This window comes from Mesoplodon densirostris, chromosome 7 (genome assembly GCF_025265405.1).
Source record: "Mesoplodon densirostris isolate mMesDen1 chromosome 7, mMesDen1 primary haplotype, whole genome shotgun sequence".
Lineage (NCBI taxonomy): Eukaryota > Metazoa > Chordata > Mammalia > Artiodactyla > Ziphiidae > Mesoplodon > Mesoplodon densirostris.
In genome coordinates, this window is record NC_082667.1 from 58,542,609 (window position 1) to 58,565,029 (window position 22,421).

Consider the following 22,421-nt stretch of genomic DNA (forward strand, 5'->3'; position numbering starts at 1 on the left):
CTCACTCCACACTTTGCAAAACACATTTCTATCTATAAACTGAATGGGTGGATGCTCAAAATGCCTACTAAGAGGGAGGCAAGACAAGATATCCCATCTTACTGATGGGCAGAATGAGGCCCCAGAGTGGAGAAATGACTTAACCAAGACACACGGCTAGGCATGTCTACAAAATAGGGGCAGGTCTCTTGACTCCAACTCTGGTGTGTTCTCTATCACCAGCAGGACTACAGAATGGTACCCCTAAATGGAGAGAGATTACAGGGCTGATCAGAGAGGACGAGAAACAAGGAAGGCTTCTGAAGGAGGTAAGTGTGTCTGAGAATCAAGAAAAGTAATAAAGAACCTCCTGGCTTCTTCTGAGGGTAGGAGAACCTAAGGTGGGGAGAGGGGACATAGGGATAGCTGTTCTTGGTAATACTGGGGGGCGGCAGAGGAGATAGGGAAACAGAAAAGGAAACAGGTGACCAGGCTGCCCAATAATTCTCTCTTATGTCTACATAATACTTCGCAATTTCTAAAACACCTTTCCCCCTTGGTCTCCCCGAGTTGCCGTGTGAGGCAAGCAGAACTGGGGTAATTATCCCCATCTCATAGATGAGATTCAGAGAACATAAATGCAGTGCTCAAGGTCACATAGCCATGCATACAGCCAAGAATTGGAACCATGAAAGGCATACCTGAAAGGCAAGATTAGAGGCTGGGAGACTGGGAGTTGGACTGTGTGTGTGCAGCAGGTGGGTGGGTGTGGCTGCCCCCTGGGTGGGTACCCAGCTAAGCTGCTGCTGGTGTTTTGGGGCCAAGAATGTTTGCCCTTTGGATTGAATGGGGTTCCGGTGCAGGAAATATCTGGGCTTCCAAAGGCGGCTTAGAATTCCTCCTCCCCTGACTCACTTGCCCACCTGACTGAGATGGTGTCTTTTCTTTGAGCTTCCCCTTCCCCAGACCAAATGGAATCTGTTTTGGCCTGCCCTTGAAGTTGCTTTTTAAGTGCTGTAAGCTGTTTTCATGAATGCGTATGTGTGTGTGCAGGGGGGAATAGTCTAATAAGAAGAGACATTTATCCACCTATTCTTGAGTGCCTTCTCTAAAGAAATGTATGAGGCACAGGTCCCTACCTTCACACCTCCCAGCGCACAGTTTAGTATATCTATATCTAATTTATACAGATATACACACCCAATTTCAGTACAGCATAGTGCTCTAATAGGGTTTTATGAAAAGCACTTTAGGAACAGACAAGAAGAAGAGACTTAACTGGCTAGGGAGTGGGGAAGGTGGTGTCTCAGGAGAGGGTCTACAGAGGTTATACTGGAGCTGGGTCTTGAAGGATGAGTAGGAGTTCACTAGGCAGATAAAAAAGAGGAAGGGTATTTCTGCCTAAGAAAACAGCATGAGCAAAGGCAAGAGGTGTGCAAGTGCAAGGAATGTTTGGGGAATGGCCTATAGCTCAGTATCATGGGGGCACAGGCAGTGAGGAGAGCTGTGGTGAGATGGGGCTGGAGGCAGGGTCATATCCAAAGGAGCCTGAATGATAATTGCAGGAGGTTAGACCGTCCTATAGGCAACAGAGGACTTATAGTGGAAAGAAATGTGGATGAGATACCTGTTTCTGGTCCCAGTTCCTAGGCTGTGAGACCTTGAGCAAGTGATTTCCTCTTGGGGTGGGGTGGGTTTTCCCACTGGTTGAATGAGGGGGTTACACCAATGACGTGATTATTAAGATCCCTTCCAGCTCAGATTCTATTTCTGTGTCTCCTTCTAACTATAAGTTAAGGTTCCTCTCCCACCAGCCCATGGTGGTGATAAGACCACCAGAGGGGCCAGAGGCAAAACTGTGCATTCCCAGGAGTTGTCCTTGGATCCACTTGCTTTATGTGGCCTTTTCCCCGTGCCTCTCTACTACATTTCCAAGCACTTCAGACACTCAGTCTGCAAGAGTAGCTGAAACAGAGCATAGGGAAACCAAAAGAACTGATGGTGGCGTTTCACTTTTCCCCAGAGAAACCTGAAAGAAAACCTTACTAAGATACCCAGTTCATCCTCCAGGTCCCAGCTTTATGCCTCCATCCCCAAGTAAGAGGCCAGGCGAGCTCAAGTCAAGAACATTTTGGGCAAACCTGTTAATGTGCTGGAAAGAGTGACATCGGGGTGTGGAGGAAGAGAGTGCACCTGGCTTGTATGGAAAAGCAGGAGTAGGTCTGGAGCAGAAAGGGCCATGGGGAGCAAGACTAGAAAGGAAGGTTAACTCCTCCAAAAGTTACCAACTTCTCCCCTTACTGGATCCTCAGTTAAGATTGGCAAGAGCGACTTCCCTGGAGTGGTTAAGACTCCGCGCTTCCAATCCAGGGGGTGCGGGTTCAATCGCTGGTCAGGGAACTAAGATCCCACATGCTAGTGGTGTGGCCAAAAAAAAAAAAAAAAAAAAAGATTAGCAAGAATCTGTAGTGCAGGAAAAAGGAGTAGTGGTGAACTTAGAGGAGATGATGCCCCAGGACATGAAGAGCCTGTGTTTGGTGTGATGTGCAGCTCAGATGCCAGAAGACATTGCCATTTGTAGCAGAAAGAGCACCTGAACAGCACGCCAAAGACCTGGGTTCTCATCAGAGCTCTGCCATTTACTAGCCATGTCATTTTGGACTAGTCACTTCCCCTCTCTGACCTTCAGTTTTCTCAATTACAAAATGGAGGGGTTGGCCTAGAATCTAGATTCTAAACGATCTTCAAAATCTCTTTTCAGTCACTGTTCATCTCCCTTCCTAAATGATTATCTCTTGTTTCAAGTCAGGGACTCTCCAAGGCAGGAGCTCTGTCTTCCCCATCCAAAGAGCTTCACAATCAGCGACTGTCTTGAAGAGGGAAGCCAAGGAGCTCAGAAAGAGGAACAAAATTCTCCACATCGCCAGCTGCCAATTCCCAACTTGGGACCCAGAGGCAGGTCATAGAGAACCAAGCTGTCCCTTTATGAGCTCTCTGCCTCTCCTTGCACACAGGTCCTCCATCCCACCTCAACCCAGCTTCTAAAGATATGCAACTGTGGCTCCTTTGCACGTTCCATCAGAACTACAAATATCCATCCAGGTCTATCCAGAGAGGCACTGGAAGGAGGGTGTGAGGAATGAATGGTTTTGTGAACCTTTACTCCTCTCACTGAACTCCACCTCAGAGCCCACCCTGTCCCCGACACTTTCCCTCTACCCCCACTTTCTAACAGAGTCTGTCTCCCCCAGGCTAGATCACCCTGGCAGGTGAGCTATAAAGAGGAAAAATGAACAAGTCAGCAAATTTGGCCTTCAGTTTATCTAGGCTGGAATACTAAGTGTAACTCAGTCCTGGGACTCTGAAGCATCTTAACCTGTGAGGAAAGAATCTGCAGTCTTCTCTATCTTGTGATTTGAGGGACTCTAGAGAGCCCCCCAAATCCTCTCCCACCAGCCTACCCAATCTCCCAAATCTCACATAAGGTTTTGTGGTATCTTCATGTTAGAGCTGATCAGGACCTTATAAGATTACATAGTAAAACCCTTTCATTTTACAGATGCAGACAGAAGCTGGGGCCCAGAAAAGGGAAGTCACATGCCCAAAGTCACACAAGTAGCAGCTGAACCAAGACAGCTCTTTGGTTTTCATTTCTTTCACTGTAAAATGAGGGAGGTTAGATTAGATGGACTCTGAAGGCCCTGCCAGCCTCTGCTCTGCACAAATAAAACCACCACCACATCTGTGGAGTGTCTAGTGCCAGGCACTGCATACTTTTCTTCTTTAATTTTTACAACAAAGCTATGGTACAGATAGTGTTGATGCCATGCCTATGTTTATATCCAGTCTATCCAAATAGGTTGACTGGTAACATCATTTGTTCCTACGTAAAATAGCAACCCAATTGCTGGCTGCCATTCTGCCACTCACATCATTTCCTTGGGTTTCAGGCCCTTTCAGCCTTTTAGAGGCTCCTGCTAAGATGCCAGTATCCTGGGGAAAGGGGATGTTTTAGACTGCACTGTTAGCTGGTCCCTGAGCAGCAGCTCATGTGTTGAACTGAGGTTTCTCATGAAGTCACCCAGATGAGACATTGTGAATCTGGAGTCGGGGGACAGCAATCAGATGTCCCTTGGCCATGGCACAGTTCCTATAACTGCAACCCTAGGTTGGCCTGATCCAGCTGCTGCAGGAAGGGGAGGGGAAGCTGCAGGGTGTCAGCACCCACAGCACAGCTATTGCACAACCTTTGGGGCTTGGCCTCGGGCGATCCACCCTCGTTCTGAAGTTTTTTCTGTGTGTCTAGTTCCTTCTTTTTCTGTCCCCTCCCCACCCAGCTCTGGGCATTCCCAGCTCCCAAAGTCAATATTGAGACCCCAGATGTGTCCAGGGACATCCTGAAGACATGTCAGGACATCCTGAGGGGCTGAGGAGCCTTAGGGCGCCCACAGGGAGATTCCTAGAGCTGACTAGGGGCCAGTGAATTTGCTGTTGTTTGGTGAGTCTTCCAGATGGAGGTGGCCCTCCGTCTGCCTTGTCAGTTCAAACCCCCATGCAAGGCTATCTTAAGAAAACTGGTGACAGTGACTACCCTGGGAAAGAAACCTGGGCCATTGGGAACAGAGAGACTGCATTTTCATTGTACGTACTGCTTCAATTTCTTTTTTTTTTGCTGTGTATATGTATTTCTCAAAAATGAAAAACAGATTTTCATTTTAATGAAAACTGTGTTTTTTATTAAAATGTATTTTAAAAATCCTCTTCACTATAATAAAAGTATATGCTCAAGCAAGCCTGGGGCAGGGGGCAGAGCAGAGATAATAATCTTTTTTTTTTTCTTTTTAATTAAAAAAAATTTTAATGTGGTAAAAAGCAACATAAAATTTATCATCTTAACATTTTTAATGGTACATCTCAGTAGTGTTAACTATCTTTACATTGCTATGCAGCAGATCTCTAGATGTTTTTCATCTTGCAAAACTGAAACTCTGTACCCACTGAACAACAACTCCTGGTGATATTTTTTTTTGATAGATGAGGAAACTGAAGTGCAAACAGGGTGAGAAACTTATTTCCCTCAAAGTGAGCTCTTCCCGCACTTATGCCATCTGTCTGTTGTCTGCTTATAAAACTGTCTGAGGCCCCTTCCTCCTGCAACCACTGCCTTAGCCATTCCCACCGCCAAATGCCTCTCACATCCTCTATCTGTCCCCGCCCCCACCTTGTCATCCCCTCCGCCCCAGCTCAGGACTCAGCACCTTGAACCCAGACTATTTCACTTATCACTGGGCTCCCTGCCTCCATCCCTGCCCTCTTTACTCCACACTCCACATAGCAGCCAGAGTGTCCTTTCCAAGCACAGATCTGATTATTTTACCCCCTTTTAAAATATCATTCCATGGTTTTTCTCCACCTACAGGATAAAGTTCCAACTCTTCAGCCTGGCACTCAAGGTCCTCTATGGTCTGGTTTGGGCCAATGTCTCCATCCCACATCCTATCTTATCCTTTCACGCATCTTACACTCTTTATGCTACTTTCCATTCTTCAAAGTGTGCTTTCTAGTCCATCTGTTTGCTTCCCTTGCCTTCTCTACTTCCAAAAAATCCTTCAAGGTCCAACTCAAATTCTTCCATCACTGTGAACACTCTTCTGAGCACTGCTCAGAATTCATCCCTTCTTCCTTTAAGTCCCAGTAGCTCCTAGATTGTCTCCCACATTAAGAGCTGGTGATGTGCCCCTGAGTGTAGGGACTGGCCTCCTAGAGCTCCCAGAATAAGGCTACCCAGGAGTGGGCCTCCATAAACGATGACTGGCCAGGTGATTCACTGAGCCATTAATTTCATTGTGCTGCTCCCACTTTCCATTAGCCCATATGACGAAAGAGGAAGGCACAAATTTGTTGCCTGACAAGTGGAATAGTAGATGAGAACCTATGCCTCCTGGATCTTAACTCTTCCCCTTTTCCATCCAGACAAGGTTGCCCAAGTACTAGATGGCAGGGGGCCCCAAGGCCTTGCATAAAATGTGGGCCAGTCCTGGGTTATTGCTGTATTATTTTGATTCTTCCCCCCCAATTCTGCATTCATAGAGTTCTTCATGAATATTTATCATGGTCATAACTAACTGTCAACTTTTCCGGGGAAGAGACGTGATGGTTAATAGTCAAGTGTGTTAAACAGCTCTACCTAGATAAAGGAGGGCTTTGGAACCAGTCAGCGAACACTGAGTGCCTGGCCTATGGAGAAATCCAAAGTGGCCATCTTTACTGGAGACCACTGAGGGAAGGAGAACTAGGGTAGTCCCCTAGACTTGGAGGAGAGACACAGCCTTGCTGACCAGGAGCATGTGGTCTGCTGATAACCCTTATCAATAGCAAGAGGACAGCCACACATTGCCTAATATGTAAGTGCTGGGGCAAAGGGAAGGCTGCGATGATAAAGCTTGTGGAGTATGTTGGGAGCATACAAAGGCTTCCTGAAGGAAGTCAGCGTGGAGCCTTGTTTAATGGAATGACATGTTTTTCCAGAGACTAGGATACAAGGCTGCCTTTGGCTATTTTTCTACATTGTAGACTAAGGATCTCTGAGAGGAAGGAAAAGGAACATCTGTTCTCACCAGTTATATGCCATGTACATAGTGACGTTGTTTTGGAAGGCAGGATAGTTGAGGTGCTAGTGTCTTTTCTCTCTGGGGTGGGTAGAACCCCAAACCGGACTAAGTATTCCTTTCACTCCGAAGCCCTCAGGCCCAGTGCCTGCAGTGGTTATCAGCCTTTCCCTGCTCCCCCAGCCACCTCCTTTCCAACAGAATTTCTCCTCAATAGCTAGGAATATCTAGAGTGGGACCTAGGATGCTTTAGAGGTCAAATGACCCAGCCTCTGGCCTCCAGGTAGGGGGAAATCTAAGCCATCCCCAAACATCTTCTACATGGTGTCTGTGGAGCATAAGAAAGAACTGTGCTGAGGGAGAGTTCTGAGGAATGTCTTCTAACTGTGCCACACAGTCCTCCCCAGAGCTGGTGTGGAGGCCAGAGGAGCTCTGAGCTGGCCGTCGAAGAGCAGGGCTCTATCTCGGCTCTACCTCCAGTATTCTCTGTGATCATGGACAAGCCAACTATTCTCTCTGGGCCTGTGTGTAAAATGGAAGAAATTACACTAAATAATCCCTAAGGCCCTTCTAGCCTAAAGCTCAGTGACTTACAGAACCCAAAGAAAGGATAGATCAGCATGCTTACAATGGTCAAGGAAGACTTCCTTCCACAAGTATTTATTGAGCACCTACTGAGTGAGTGCTGTCATAAGTGCTCATACATAGCAGTGAATAAAACAGACATATTCCCTGCCTTCCTTGGGCTGGCAGTCTAGTGGAGAAGACAGACAAGTAAACAAGTAGTTAGAATAAACTGTGATGTTGGGATTTTAGCGGGGGTCTGAAGGAGTGGGAAGGTCATTCAATCTACAAGTAACAGAAGCCATCCTCTCTCTTTTCTGTCACTACCAGAGCATCCTCTGATTCTTCCCCCACCTGAAGCCCTGTTGCTATGGAGACCACCAATGGGACTGAGACCTGGTATGAGAGCCTGCACGCTGTGTTGAAGGCTCTAAATGCCACTCTTCACAGCAACTTGCTCTGCCGGCCAGGGTCAGACAACCTGACTGAGGAGAGGCGGGCCAGCCTACCTGGCCGCAATGACAACTCCTACATGTACATTCTCTTCGTCATGTTCCTATTTGCTGCCACTGTGGGCAGCCTCATCCTGGGATACACCCGCTCCCGCAAAGTGGATAAGCGCAGTGACCCCTATCACGTATACATCAAGAACCGTGTGTCTATGCTCTAATGCTAAGAGGCCGGGGATGGCAGAAGATCAAGATTCCTGAGGATTATCTTGTGGGGCCTCCAGAACTCAGCTGTGTGTTACATCAGGCCTCAGTGTTCTAATCTGTAAGATCAACAAGAAACAGTACTAAGGGAGGTCATCATTAGGGAAGGAGGAGAGGATCTAGCAGACCTAGGCCTTGTGGATAAGGATTTTTTCCAGCAAAGACAGACTTTATAGACAGTAGGAGCCCTTTGAACAAGTATATAAAAGTGGCAGGAATTCCCTGGTGGTCCAGTGGTTAGGACTCCATGCTCTCACTGCCAAGGGCCTAGGTTCAATCCCTGGTCAGGGAACTGAAATCCCACGAGCCGTTCAGTGTGGCCAAAAAAAAAAAAAAAAGTATACACACACACACACACACACACACACACATATATGTATACATATATAAAAGTGGCAACATATAATGACAAATGAGTGTTCTAGTGGCCGGAGTGTTGGGGGCTAGGGGCTAGAGGAAGGAAAAGAGGAAGTTGTAGCAGAGGGAAATGAGACAGGAAAATGCCCTGAGGAAGCATTTTTTGATGTGTTATCTTCAATGACCATGAGAAGCAGCAATGATAATCCCATATCACAGACAGGAAATCTAAGTTATGTTACTTATTTATATTTTTTCACATTTTATGTTTTTCAGCCCATTTAACATTTGTGATTTTACCCCCTGTGAGGGAAGCAGAGCAAGTGCCATTCTGCCCATTTGGGCCAAAGCAGTACCATGACTGGAACCCAGGTTCTCTGGTCACCTTGCCTAGTGCTTTGCAAAACTGTGTGCTACCTAGGAGTGGATCTAGGCCTGAAACTTATATAATTCTGGGGGGCCCTCCTTAAGAAAAAGAATTTTAAAATATCTTGTTTTTGCAAGTATTACAAAAACGTATCACCATGTTAATACATTGTTAGGGCCCCCCTCCTAAGATCTTAAGAAGGAGCCATGCAAGTGCAGAGCCCTGACTGTTAAGCCTCACTAGCTCCATGGTCCCTGTACCCTTCCACCCATATCCCAGTGCCTTTCCCAGCCCCATCTCCAGCCCTGGGCACTTCACTACCTCTAAGGCAGCCTCTAACATTTTGAATGAATCCTGTGAGTAATTTTCTGATATCAAGTTGAAATCTGCTTCTAGGAGATTATTATCACACCTAGAAGATTATCATATTAAAAGAGGCAGGTACCTGATTCAGTGGAAAGAGAACCAGCCCTGATTCTACTACCAGTGTGGTGTATAAACTGGCTAGACACTTCTCTCTCTGACTCTTGTCCTTCTTCAGCACCGTGAAATAGAAAGTTGAAATAGTTGAAAGTCTCTAAGGGCTCTACCAGATCTGATAGTCTAGGCTTCACATACATTGATTTGAACCACATAAAACTGCTGTGCTTGTAGGTCAAAAACAGCTGAGTATCAGTAGTTTCACATGCTTCAGCTGAATACATGAAATGTGGCCAGCTACAAATCCCAGGATGGAACCTCCCACTGTTCTGTTTAATTTCTGTTATTAAGGAATCTCCATGGGGTCTCCAGAGAGCCCTATCAAAACATACATATTTGTGTATATCAAAAACTTTGAAATCATATTTTGAGAGCACTTATCTCTGAAGAGAAGGATTATGGGTGATTTTCCCTTTCTACTTTAAAAATGTATGTAATATTTGATTTACTTGACCGTAAGTATGTTTCTTATATAATAAGGGGGGGGGGAAGCTACTTCTACTTTGAAAAAATGAAAATAAACGCCTGTGTGTTACTTGAATGGAGGATCACAGTACACATTTGCTCCCATGAGCAGTTAGTTATGTTGATTCCATGCAAATCAGTGCTGAGCCCCACGTGTGCTCTCAAGCCTTTCCTCATATCTTCTTGAGGGAGAAGGTGGAGACCTGCTTAAGAAGACGTGACATACGGGTGGACAACGGACTCGGAAGTCTACAGCTGGATGGGACTTTGGAGACCGCCCAGCCCAAACACCCAAATAAATTATGGAATCCCAACAAGAATAAGAATGAATGTCAGGTAATGGATGCTATCAGGATTTTGAGAAATGAGATTGAGTGGATGTAGAGGAGCCAGAGAAAGGTAGAATTTGAACTGGGCTTTGAGAGATAGGACAGATCTACATGGGCAGAGAGAATGAACGGAACAAGACAAGGGAAGCTTGGAGGCAGAAATGTGGCAAGACCACCCTCCTGAAGAGAGCAGGTCGGCGGGTGGATGGAGCAGGAAGCAGCCCAGAGTGGCTGCGCTGGGAGTTCAGTGTCCCCATCTACGGGGCAGACTCCCCTTCACACAGTCCTTATACTCACAGGGCTTAAAAATAGAGTAATACAAATTCTTTTGCTTGTAAGTTACAGAAATCCAGTGTGTATTAGCATAAGCACAAAAGGGGATTTATTGAGAGGAGTATGGGGTAGTTCAAAAGAAGAGGTATCGGGGCTTCCCTGGTGGCGCAGTGGTTGAGAGTCCGCCTGCCGATGCAGGGGACGGGTTCGTGCCCTGGTCCGGGAGGATCCCACATGCCGCGGAGCGGCTGGGCCCGTGAGCCATGGCCGCTGAGCCTGCGCATCTGGAGTCTGTGCTCCGCAACGGGACAGGCCACAACAGTGAGAGGCCCGCGTACTGCAAAAAAAAAAAAAAAGGAGCTACCGGGGCAACTCTAGGGATCTTGGGGCCTGGAACTACTTATTTGTCTTAATTTACAAAGTAGGGGCTCAATATACCTCATTATGTATACTCAAGGTTGGGCTAAATAAAAATCTAAGATTTTAAGGTATAATTTAAACATTCTAATATTTTATGATGTAGGTAATCCCCTTGGCTCTCCCCCGAGCTCTATCCCACTACCTCCTTCAGCCCATAGGCTCTTTTGGCTGCACTGGTTCTGCCCTCTGCTGGCCAGAGCCCAGCACATCACCTTGGGCCCTCAAAGCAAAACTTCAATAATCACTCATTCAGACGCTGAGCACCTACTATGTGCCATGGACTCATCTAGGCACACTTGGAATACATAAACAAATGAAAAAGATCAAAGAAATCCCTGCCTTAATACTTAAAAGCACTTAATACTTAAGATACTACATGTCAGGCTATGGCCTAAGCATTTTACAGACATTAACTCATTTAACTTTTAAAACCTTCATAACATCCCTATGTAGCAGGTATTCCTTACAACTACTTCAGTAGAGCCCACTTGTTCTTCACGTAGCTCCTTCCTCACTCTCAGCCCAATTTCAGCACCATGGCATACCCAGCCCAGACCATGGGTCTGAACGGTCCCCGGAGATGATTTGGGAAGATGACGGCAGAGTATTGACACCAGTAGACTGAAGTTGGGTTCCCTAGAAGCAAAGTCTGAGACAGGCATTTATTGAGGGAGCACTGTTTGGGGGAAACGTGCAAGGGAAAGAGTGAAGTAGATAGGAAAGGGAACAAGACAAACAAGGTACATGTCAGGTCACATCTAGCCCTGGCCTGATCCACAGGGAACTGGGGCATAAACCACAAGGCAGACTTACACCCCCTTGAGGCAAAGGGGCCGGGCTTTTATGCCCCATATAAGTCAGTCATTGCTTGTGGGCCACCCTGGTGGGGAGGGGGAAGAGAGGAGGGTTGTGAGGAGGTGCCCATCTGCTGAGGGCAGGTCTCTGGAGAAGGGTGGCACCTGTGAGCAATTGCAGCCTAGACCAGTTGTCTTGGTTGGAGATCTGCAACAGCCTAGTTCCTCAGGAAGGTTCTGAAGCTCAATTTTCATCACAGGATCAGCCCCATCTTTAGTGACTATACTTTTCTACCCCATGTCAGTCACCATTGACTGCTGGCTGCTAGAGGGGAGCACGTAACCTCCCACAGGTGCTCACATTTGGCTGAGCTGGAGAAGGCAGCAGCTCTGAAGTGATAGCAGCCAACACTCACAGCAGCTGGGGAAGGGGCCACACAGGGGCTCCATCAGCATCCACAACAGCTGTGCTATTGGGGAAATGGGAGCAGAAGCAGAGTGTCACATCTTGTGATCTCCTTCTAGCTTAAGAGCCAGGAAGCACACACTAAATAAAGAACAAAACAAGATTACACCGAAAAGAACCAAATAGGAAACAATACACTTAAGTATCAGAAAATGTGGGGAACCGATATTAAATGTGATGGTCAAGAAGAGGGAGAGGGGGCTTCCCTGGTGGTGCAGTGGTTAAGAATATGCCTGCCAATGCAGGGAACACAGGTTCAAGCCCTGGTCTGGGAGGATCCCACATGCCACGGAGAGGCTAGGCCCGTGAGCCATGGCCGCTGAGCCTGCGCGTCCGGAGCCTGTGCTCCGCAACGGGAGAGGCCACAACAGTGAGAGGCCCGCGCACCGCAAAAAAAAAAAAAAAAAAAAAAAAAGAAGAAGAAGAAGAGGGAGAGGGATGTATTCATGGATGTTTCCTGGAGATGTGAGGTAGGATTTGATTAGGTGGTCCAGTGTAGTATGGTCCAAGGCAGCATTCCAAGTAGGTGGATGGCTCTGCTCTACTCGGTCATTCAGGGACCTGGGATGATGACAGCCATCCTCAATGTGTAGCTTCCAAGTTTACTCTGGTTGAAGCACTTCTAGTTAGTGAGGAGAGAGAAAGAACAGAATTCCAGAGCCTGAGATTTTCTCTTAAGCAAGCAAGGCAAAAGCTGCATACATCCCATCTTCTCACATCTATTGACAAGGGTTCAGTAACATGGCCACAGCTGGCTTCAAGCAGCCAAACCTCAATTACTAAGGAAGAAAGAATGGATTTTGTGGACAGCTAGTGGTCTTCACTCTACCCTCCTCACTTTCCCCAGGACGGGTCATGATAAAAAATATGTAGAGTCCTGGGAATTCCCTGGTCGTCCAGAGGTTAGGACTCCGTGCTTTCACTGCTGAGGGTGCGGGTTCAATCCCTGGTCAGGGAACTAATATCCCACAAGCCGTGTAGTGTGGCCAAAAAAAAAAGTACAGTCCTGCCAAGAGGAAGAAGTGCTATTACTCTGATTCAGTCATGTTTTCTGAGGGGTGCAGGTGGGAGCCTTGCAGGTCTAACTAAGCCTGTCCTGGGAATGTGACTTTTGCTCTTTTTTTTTTTTCTTTCTGGCACTGGTGGGTCTGGTCTCTCCTCTCATTGGAGTGGTAATATCCAAGATATTTGTTTAGGCAAAGGGGAAATAGACAAAGCAAGTCTTTCAGCCAGCTTTGTGTAGGAAAAAGAATCCTCTTTCACGTGCCACTAGGAAACCAAGAGCATGATCTGCCTGGATGAAATCAGAGAACCCATCTGTGGTTAAACTGTGACAGAATGAGGTCTAGGAGCAGGAGAGAAGGAAATTAGTGAACAGGAAAGAAAGGGAAGAAAAATTACTATTTGATGACCAAACAATCTCTGCCAGGCACTGTGCTGGGAAGCTCTAGAGGTAATTATTTTTTTAACCTCATTTCATAGATGAAGTAACAGAAGCTCAAAAGTGAAATAGCTGGGCCTCCCTGGTGGCGCAGTGGTTGAGAGTCCGCCTGCCGATTCAGGGGATACGGGTTCGTGCCCCGGTCCGGGAGGATCCCATATGCTGCGGAGCGGCTGGGCCCGTGAGCCATGGCCGCTGAGCCTGCGCATCCGGAGCCTGTGCTCCGCAGCGGGAGAGGCCACAACAGTGAGAGGCCCGCATACCGCAAAAAAAAAAAAAAAAAAAAAAAAAAAAGTGAAATAGCTTGTTTAACATTCACTTAATATGTAGCACTGTCTAGATTTTAACACAGACTCACTTAAATTCAAAGCCCATATTCTCCCCACTATAGCTGGTCCCTTTGAGAGTCACATTAGATCCTTTCTTGAGACTAAACACTCTTAATCTCCTAGCACAATCTGTGGCTGGCCTCTCCTCTCCCCTTCACGGATCAAGTAGAGCAGTCATAATCTTGTCCTCGCCCAGCTTCTTTTACCCCCAAGCAAGATGCCTCAAAGAGAAGAGAGGTCATTGTTACAGTGCTTATGGGAATAATAAGTCAATTGGGACAGCTCTTGGGTAAGAGTCCCTGAGTCCCTACAGCACTAACTCAACACTGGGAATAAGAGAAACATATAGAGAGCAGCCACAGAATCTGCTGGGAGATTAGAAGGGTTAAATCTCAAGAAAAGATCTAATGTGAATCATTGATGCACCTCCCTCAGTTGGAGAGAGGATGGGATTATTTAAATACATTTCAAAAGATCTCTGTGGGACAGCTACAGGCTTACAGTTCTTCTCTTGGATTACCATTCATTCACTCAAGAAATAATTATTAAGTACAACCAAGATATTAGGCAATGTGTTTGGCAAAAGAATATAGCAGCAAACAAGAAAGGCACAGTCCCTGTCTTCATGGGGGCAAGGATTAGCTCATCCACTTGTTTTTCTACCTATAAAACTATTTCATTTCTATGAAGCTCTACTTTGAACCACCCTCCTCTTCACAGGTGGAGGCTTCTTTCACTCATGTTATTGCCCTGCTTATAATTCTCTGATAATTTTTACCACAATGTACTCTCCAGGCATGTCTTTTCCCCTCCCAGGAACACTGCAAAGGTGCAAGCAGGGACCATATCTAATGCATCTCTATGCCCTCATCAACTAGGATAAGTCTTGGCACAAAGTGTATGCTCCATAAGTATTGGTGAAGTGAATCAACATTATTATGAGTATTGTGCTACATAATCTCTCACATGTGTATGTGTATGGTGCTTCCAACCTTTCAAGACATTTCCATCTCCATTCTCTCATTTGGTTTAGAGAGTTTGGTCTGGTGGGCTCAGTTAAAAGTGGATGTGAGAACACTTTGTAAAATATGAATGGTAAGGACTGTTACTGAACCATATTGACTATTGCTAGTCTCGAGGCCAGGATAATTTAGGTAACATACTTAAGATCACGCAGCAGTAGTCTGTGCTAGAATCTCTGTCCCCTGACTTCTGTTTCTGGACTTTCCCTCCCTGCCTCAGGGGTAATTGACAAAAGAAAGGTACAGACAAAGTGCTCGGGGAGCCCCTAAATATGACTGCTAACTCCCAGGAGTGGATACAGTGACACTCTGCCCGGATCTTTGGGGTCAACGCACCCATCACCCAGCTGCTGCAAACATGGGCTCTTGGCAGCTCACAGCTGCACCCCTCACTGTGCATTTTCCTGGGCCAGAGGGAACTATTTCATCCAAGGCTATAACCCCTACTGGGGGGCAGCTCATGACCAATGACAGACTGATACAGGGATACAAAGGGCTGGTTCCATCGCATCAATTTGGGACAACCCTGAGGAGCCATCTCAGCTCCAGAACTCCTGGTAGGATCAGCTGAGGTTTCAGCTGCAACCAAATTGTGAGTTAGCTTCTCCCTCTGCCCACTCCTGCTTCCTCACTTCCTTACTGATGTAGCTCCCAAGAGCGCTCTCCAAAAGACCTGCATGCCACTCTCCACCTCAGTCTGTTTCCAAGGGAATCAATCTCTCCCTCAAGAACTGTTTCCTAGCACTGAGACTGTTCCTAAGTAGTTGTCAGTAATGACAGAGGAATGGGATGATAGAATATAGATGGAGACAGTTAGTGGTTCTAGCAAAACCAAAATGAAGACAAGGCAGTAATAGAGACTGGCGGTGTAGAAAAACAGCGAGTTATGGTCACTGAATAAAAACTGGCCACTAGAGGGCCCAGCACTACTCATCTATAGTTGTGCAGCTACCTTAGAGCAAAATTCTAATTTTGCCCTTGACTTGGCAGACACCAGTATAATTGTCTACACGAGGAGGAAAACTGCTGGTCTAATGCTTCCTTCTCTTTTACCTAAGCCATGAACATCAGTGTCCTAGCCTGTTCCAATACCCTGTCACCAAGCACTCTGTGCCATTACATATAAACGTATTCCCATAAATCAAAGCTTCCAAAGCCTGTGTTTTTTCCACCCACTGCTCTCATTGATCCCAAGGGGTTCCAAAGATCAGAAATGTGGAATTCCAAACAGTTGGTTGTGACAATGTTCACCCCAAAGTGGAGAGAATCAGCAACATAATCTGTTTAGTCCTGTCACTTCCCCTTCCCCACCCCACTTCCCCAATTGGCAGTAAAGATAAGACATACAGGATTACATATGAACTATAGTGGCCAAGGAAGAAAGGGGTCATGGGAATCTTCACAGAAGATGAAAAAGTTTGAGAACGTTGTGTATGAATTAATGATTGATTAATTCAATCAATTTATTTATTTTTCGGCTGTGGACTCAGTAAAAAGACTTAAAGAAAATTTTCCTCTGTACCCTTTTCAGAAACACAGTTAGTCCTTTGTAGGTTGGGAGGCTTTCTTTGAGGGATAGGGAGGGAGGGTTTGGACCATTTAGAGGTCTCTGTTTCCAACATATACATTCTTTTTTTTTTAATGTATTCTTTTTTTTAAATTGAATGAAAAATTCTTTAAATTCTATAGTGCTTTACAATTTTCAAAAGTTTCACACACATGATTTCATGTAATCCCATAATAACCCTTTTTTCCCCCTACTCCTATATTGCCCTTTCCCCTTCTCCCCACTGGTAACCACTAGTTTGTTCTCTAAATCTGTGAGTCTGCTTCTTTTTTGTTTTATTCACTAGTTTCCAACATATACATTCTTTTTTTAAATAAATTTATTTATTTTATTTTTGGCTGCGTTGGGTCTTCGTTGCTGCATGAGGGCTTTCTCTAGTTGCGGTGAGTGGGGTTTACTCTTCGTTGCGATGCACGGGCTTCTCATTGTGGTGGCTTCTCTTGTTGCGGAGCACGGGCTCTAGGCATGAAGGCTTCAGTAGTTGTGGCCCACGGGTTCTAGAGCGCAGCCTCAGTAGTTGCAGCGCACGGGCCTAGTTGCTCCACGGCATGTGGGATCTTCCCGGACCAGGGCTCGAACCCGTGTCCCCTGCATTGGCAGGCAGATTCTTAACCACTGTGCCACCAGGGAAACCCTCCAACATATACATTCTCAAAGGGACAGAGCTGGATTGTTTGGGGGGGTGAAACTCTGAAGATTAATAGGGAGCAGAGTGGGAGTCTCCACAGCCAGGAAGGGACCTGAACTTGGCTCTCTTCCAGTATCTCTGGCAGTGGTGACTATAAGCACACCTGGGGAATGAACACCAAGCCATGGCTTTGGGAGCCATACAGGAGTTCTTGGTGGCCTGGTTTAGAATAGAAGGAGCAGATGCCTTGAGCAACTGGGTCAGGTACATCTGACTGCAATACTCCTGCTTGGACAGTGAGCTACAACTTCAATGAACTGAAGACAGTTCCCCAGGTTTTCTAGATTGGGTAAGCCCTGAGGTTTTTTTATCCCCACAGAAGTTCTGATATCGAATGTCCCACCAACATGGTAGATGAGGCTGAAGCTAAATTTAATGTGAATTAGAAAAATTAAAACTTAATTTGATTCAGAAAAAAAGTAAAGCCATCTAATGTTTTTGCACTTGTTATTATTGAACAAGTCAAATGGGTTCCAATAGTTGGAGCTCTGATATCACAATAGTAAATCTAGACTGGCTAGGTAAATAAAAGAATAGTAATAATATTTTGAGGGATTATCAAGCGTTAGGCAATACACTATTTCATTTAACCCTCACAACGTACCTATGAAGTAGACTGAGACCTAGAAAAGTCAAGTGGGTCACCGCAGGTCACGTGGTTAGTAAATGGCAGAACCAGGTTTTCTGGACTCCACGTCTGTCTAACTTTCTATTGCCATCTAGCCTTGCATTCACTGACATCTAGTCCATTGCTCACTAATTCATTTAGCCAGATATTCACTTAGACAGTGAGTGGTAGCAATACAGTTATTCTGTTACTTGAACAGTGAGATAGATCTAGTAATAGCTTGAAGAATGAAAGAATCTTAGAATTATAGAATGTTTGCACTGGCAGCTGGTCTAGTGGAAAGAGCAAAACTTTAGAGCCCAGTGGATTCATTTGGAATCCTGGCTCTGCTATTCACTCCCTATGTGACCTTGAGCAATTTATATCACCTCATTCATTCTCAGTTTCCATATCTGTATATCATAAATAATAATACACATACTTGAGGCTGATGTAAAGATTAGAGATAATATTAGAGATAATCTCTCTCTCTCTTTCTTTCTCTCATATACATACATACACACACATAGGACCAGCTACATGATTTGCTACATAATTTATGGGGCTCAGTGCAAAGTGAAAATGCAAAGCCTCTTGTTTAAAAATTATTAAGAATTTCAAGATGATGACAGCAGATTAAACCAAGCATGGGGCCCCTCTAAGGGTCCTGATGGCATGTCAGTGCCTGGCACAGAGTAAGTGTGCAATAAATGGTAGTTCTTTTTTCTCTCTAGATCATTGATTCCAACCCTCTCCTTTTGCAATGAGGAAACTAAAGTCCAAAGAAGATGAAAAATGTGAGTTAATGGCAGAGCCGGGACCACAACCCAAACCTCCTCTGTTCAGTCAGTAGTCTTCACCTCAGCACTTCTCAAATGTTTTCTGTATAATGATAATAGATATTCCATGAATAAAAGTTTCCATCAACAAGCAAGTTTGCAAAACACTGGATTAAGGTTAAATAGACATCTTTTGCAGAGCTCTTCAAGAGACTTTTCTATGAGCAACATGAATCTCCAAGACAAGGATATTAAATGGAACATTCCCCCAAGTATTGATATGGAATCCTTTCTCAGGAGCCTATTAAATAGCCCTAAGAATGCTTTCTTATACACTGCTGCAGGGCAGTGGAAGTTTCCATGGATTTTGATCTGCAGGGTGTGGTTGTTCTTATTCTAAATTAGAAGCAAACATATCCCTTCCATTAGGCCTTTCTGTCCACATCTCTGCCCTGGCTGACTTGGAGCCTGAGGATATAAAAATAATGAAAACCAGACTCCAGAAAGAGCATACTTGTTTAGAGTCACCTAATTGCATCCAAGACAGATCTGCTCTGCCCCTCTCCCAGGAGCAGGAATATAGAGGAAAAGACATACGCCATGACCCCCAAATTCTTTCCATTCTGAGCAATTTGCTCACAGCCACCGCATCACAAAAGTAACAGCTAAAGTCCCTTACGAAAGCACACAGGAGGCCAGGAAATCATGATTCTCATGTTAGCTTTTCCTCTATTAGCCACTGGACCTAGACTAGTTCATTCATCTGCTCATCCTCTTACTTTCATTGAAAACCCTCTTGCATCAAATTAATCTCTCCCTTCTTTGGCTACCATACACTTATATTTTGTCTGTAGCACTCTTCCCCCCAGGCCTGTGAAAATCTCTTTGGAACATGGTTTGAGAACCAGTAGATTAAATGATCTCTACAGTTCCTTTCAGTTCTGATAATCTGTAATTCATATTTGTATGTAGTTTTGCAAGCCATTGCCTACACCTGTTAATAAAGGACCCTAGCTCCTTAAGAAATGCATCTCTTAATTTCTGGGAGGCCCAAAGAGTGATTCTCACTCACTGGGTTGTTGAGATGCCAGGTGACGCCGACCCTTCTGGAGTCCCCAGTCCACAGAATCCATTATATGGATTGTGCAGAGGAGAGAAGAATACTTTTCTCCCGCCATTGTGCTATATTTTGTCACATGAGCTTCCAATAGGTGTTATTTATGCCCTTTTGACTCACGGAGTTTTTAGTAAAGAAGGTCTTCTATATTTTGCTGATTCCTCCTCACCCCCATTCCCCTCCACAAATTACTAAGCATGAACCAATGGTGGGGTAGGGGTAGGGATAGGGCTGCAGTGAGGCCAGGAAACAAATCTGCACGATAAACCTAATATTGATTGAACTTTGACTCACTTCTCATTGATTTTGAAGATTCGGTTGCTGGACCCGATTGCCTATCTCCTTGCTTTCCTTAGGATGAGTTCCTCCCCGGAGAGACCCAAGACCTTCATGAAAAATAGACTTTGTGAGTTGGGCCCACTAAGGTGGAAGCGCCTGTTTGGGTCCTCTGGGAAGCAGATGCCAAGATGGAGTAAGAAGTACAAAAGACTTACTAGGGGAAACACCTGGGAAGGATAAAAGGGAGAGGGAAGAGGAGCAGGTTGGAGAGCCGCAGGCTGCAATGCAGGTTTGACACCTGTGAAACGAAAGGGAGAAGGAAGGAGGCTTGGGCAGGAGAAGCCTCAGACTTCGATGCAGCTCTGAGAAAGTCTCAGCCAGGCTAATCGGAAGCCACAGAACAAGACTGCCCATTAGAGAAACGCTGTGTTAGGCAGGAATGGCTTGGCTCTAGCATGTCTGCAGTGCTCCGTCACTGACAGGGAGAAGGAGAGGGAGAGCATGACTGTGGTGTAAACACAGCAGTAGATTTTGGAGGTGCTACAGCCAGAGGCTGTCAGACAGCAACACTCTTCCCAGCAAGCTCTCCATGTGGGGGATCTGAGCAGTATACTCCCCATGCCTGCCACACCAGACATGCACACACCTGTGTGAATTCAAAAAGTGGATATAATTTAAGCTCAAGCTGACACATATTTGACATATTTATTACAAATATTTATCGAGCCTCTAAAAGGTATTACACTCAGCACTACAGCAGCCCCACCCTCTCCGGTGGAATGAGTGAGTCTGGGAAGGTTTCAGATAATCAGATAAGTTTTTTATTACCATTATTGCCAACACTAGGTATGTTTTACTAGCCTCCATTGTATACTAGTACTGTGTCAAGCTTAATACAAAAAAGAAAAATCCTTAGGGAGCTCAAGATAAGGTTGCAATAAAATATCCCTCCCCTTTGGGGAGCTCAGAGGAGACTTTTGAAGACTTCTCTCATGCCACTCACCAGATGTGCCAAGGAGGAAGGAGACTTTTAGTAGAATTGGCCTTGCAGGTTACCAGAGAGACCTTGAAACAAGATCTGGCAGCCAACCGGGTGGCACAAGGGCATGCTCCACCCCCAGGACCGTCCAGCCAAGATTCAGGATTTGCTGAAAGGCAGGCCCAACACCTGTTGTAGCTCCTGGATCAGAGTCAAAGTTTGGGAGGGAGAAAGGAGAGAAGAGGAAGGAACTGGAAAAGAGGGATTTATAGTGGGAAGAAAGAAGACAGCGGGCTTTTCAGAACCATGCCAAAATTCATCTCAGCCTCATCACCTGGCAAAAGAGATAGTGTCCATGGCAGAAAGAATGCTGGGCATGACACCCAAGCTCTGCCTGTAACTCCCTGGCTGACCTTTGTCACTCAGTGCCCCTGTGGGCCTGTGCTCCTTGGCTATAATCTGCAGAGCTAGGCCAGACACTCTTTAAAGTTCTTCCCATTTGAACAGTCTAACATTCTAACAGCTTCCATGAAACAACCCTGGAAGAGCCTGCAGAGAGGCATGAAAAAGAGGGGGTGTAAGATGAAAAGAATCTACAGTGAACTCAGGAATAGTATAACATAATGTAACATAACATAACAAAACATAACAATCATTATGATAAGTAGTAGAATGTAGGAATGGGGACCAGTAAAACCTCTAAAGTGGAGCTTATTTCACGATCAAGACATTTAGGACATCAAAATGTGACTCTGTTCTATCTTTATATAGAGGTACAGATGATCGGGGGAGGAAAATAGTTCCACCTGTCAGCTGGTTCTAGAAGATCTGAGATTCATAAACATTCCAACAACACATGAACCCCCAATATTATCAAAACAGCACTGTCCTTGTCCTTTATGAACGCTCCTCCAGTTTTCTCTTATACAAACAATTTCTACTCCCCTTTAAGTCTGCATTTGCTGCTTATTTTCATCTAGATAAGAACACCTGGAGGGGAAAGCATACCATGGGATTTTCCCCAGGCCTAATATTTTAGGATACTAAGAACAGGATTCCGGGGCTTCCCTGGTCGCACAGTGATTAAGAACCCGCCTGCCAACGCAGGGGACAAGGGTTCGAGCCCTGGTCCGGGAAGATCCCACGTGCCGTGGAGCAACTAAGCCCGTGCGCCACAACTACTGAGCCTGCACTCTAGAGCTCATGAGCCACAACTACTGAGCCCGCGTGCCATAACTACTGAAGCCCGTGCGCCTAGAGCTGGTGCTCCGCAACAAGAGAAGCCACCACGATGAGAAGCCCACACACCACAACAAAGAGTAGCCCCTGCTTGCCGCAATTAGAGAAAGCCCGCGGGCAGCAACGAAGACCCAATGCAGCCAAAAATAAATAAATTAAAAAAAAAAGAACAGGATTCCATGCTCCCTTCTCATTTATTTCTCTTATTAAGCTAAGAAAACACCACAGTTAAAAAAAAAAAAAAAAAAAAAACCTGCAGTCAAGGGAATGGCATAATTAGCAGCCAATCGGGAGAAGGCTCCAGGCCTTCAGATATTGTACCTTGCAGGCTAGTGCCTCCCAGAGAGGATCAGGTTTTCTCTTGGGATTTCTTCCCTTTTGAACTAAGCACCACTGAGGGCTATGGTCCAGAAACACAAACCCTAAACCTAGTCTCTGGTAGACAAACAGGTCTGGAGAGATTGTATGACCCGCAGGGACAGAGTGCTCTGGGCTCCCTGGGAGACCAGGCTGAAGTGAAGGGAAAAGGGTGTGGTGTCCATGAGGACATAAGAGTAGC

General features: G+C 45.6%; 1 protein-coding gene and 1 pseudogene across 1 annotated transcript; one reads left to right on the plus strand and one right to left on the minus strand.

The window, feature by feature from the left end:
• The window catches only part of LOC132493423 (anaphase-promoting complex subunit 13-like), a 69,399-nt pseudogene that overhangs the window by 12,402 nt on the left and 34,576 nt on the right, over positions 1–22,421 (minus strand).
• On the plus strand, positions 253–8,931 carry KCNE3 (potassium voltage-gated channel subfamily E regulatory subunit 3). Its single transcript, XM_060104827.1, has 2 exons — positions 253–308; positions 7,482–8,931. Exon 2 carries the CDS (start codon positions 7,522–7,524, stop codon positions 7,819–7,821), a length of 300 nt encoding a protein of 99 aa, XP_059960810.1. The 5' UTR covers positions 253–308; positions 7,482–7,521; the 3' UTR covers positions 7,822–8,931.

Excerpts from the sequence above, each read along its gene's own strand:
- KCNE3 (XM_060104827.1), top strand. The coding sequence starts at position 7,522 with ATGGAGACCACCAATGGGACTGAGACCTGGTATGAGAGCCTGCACGCT.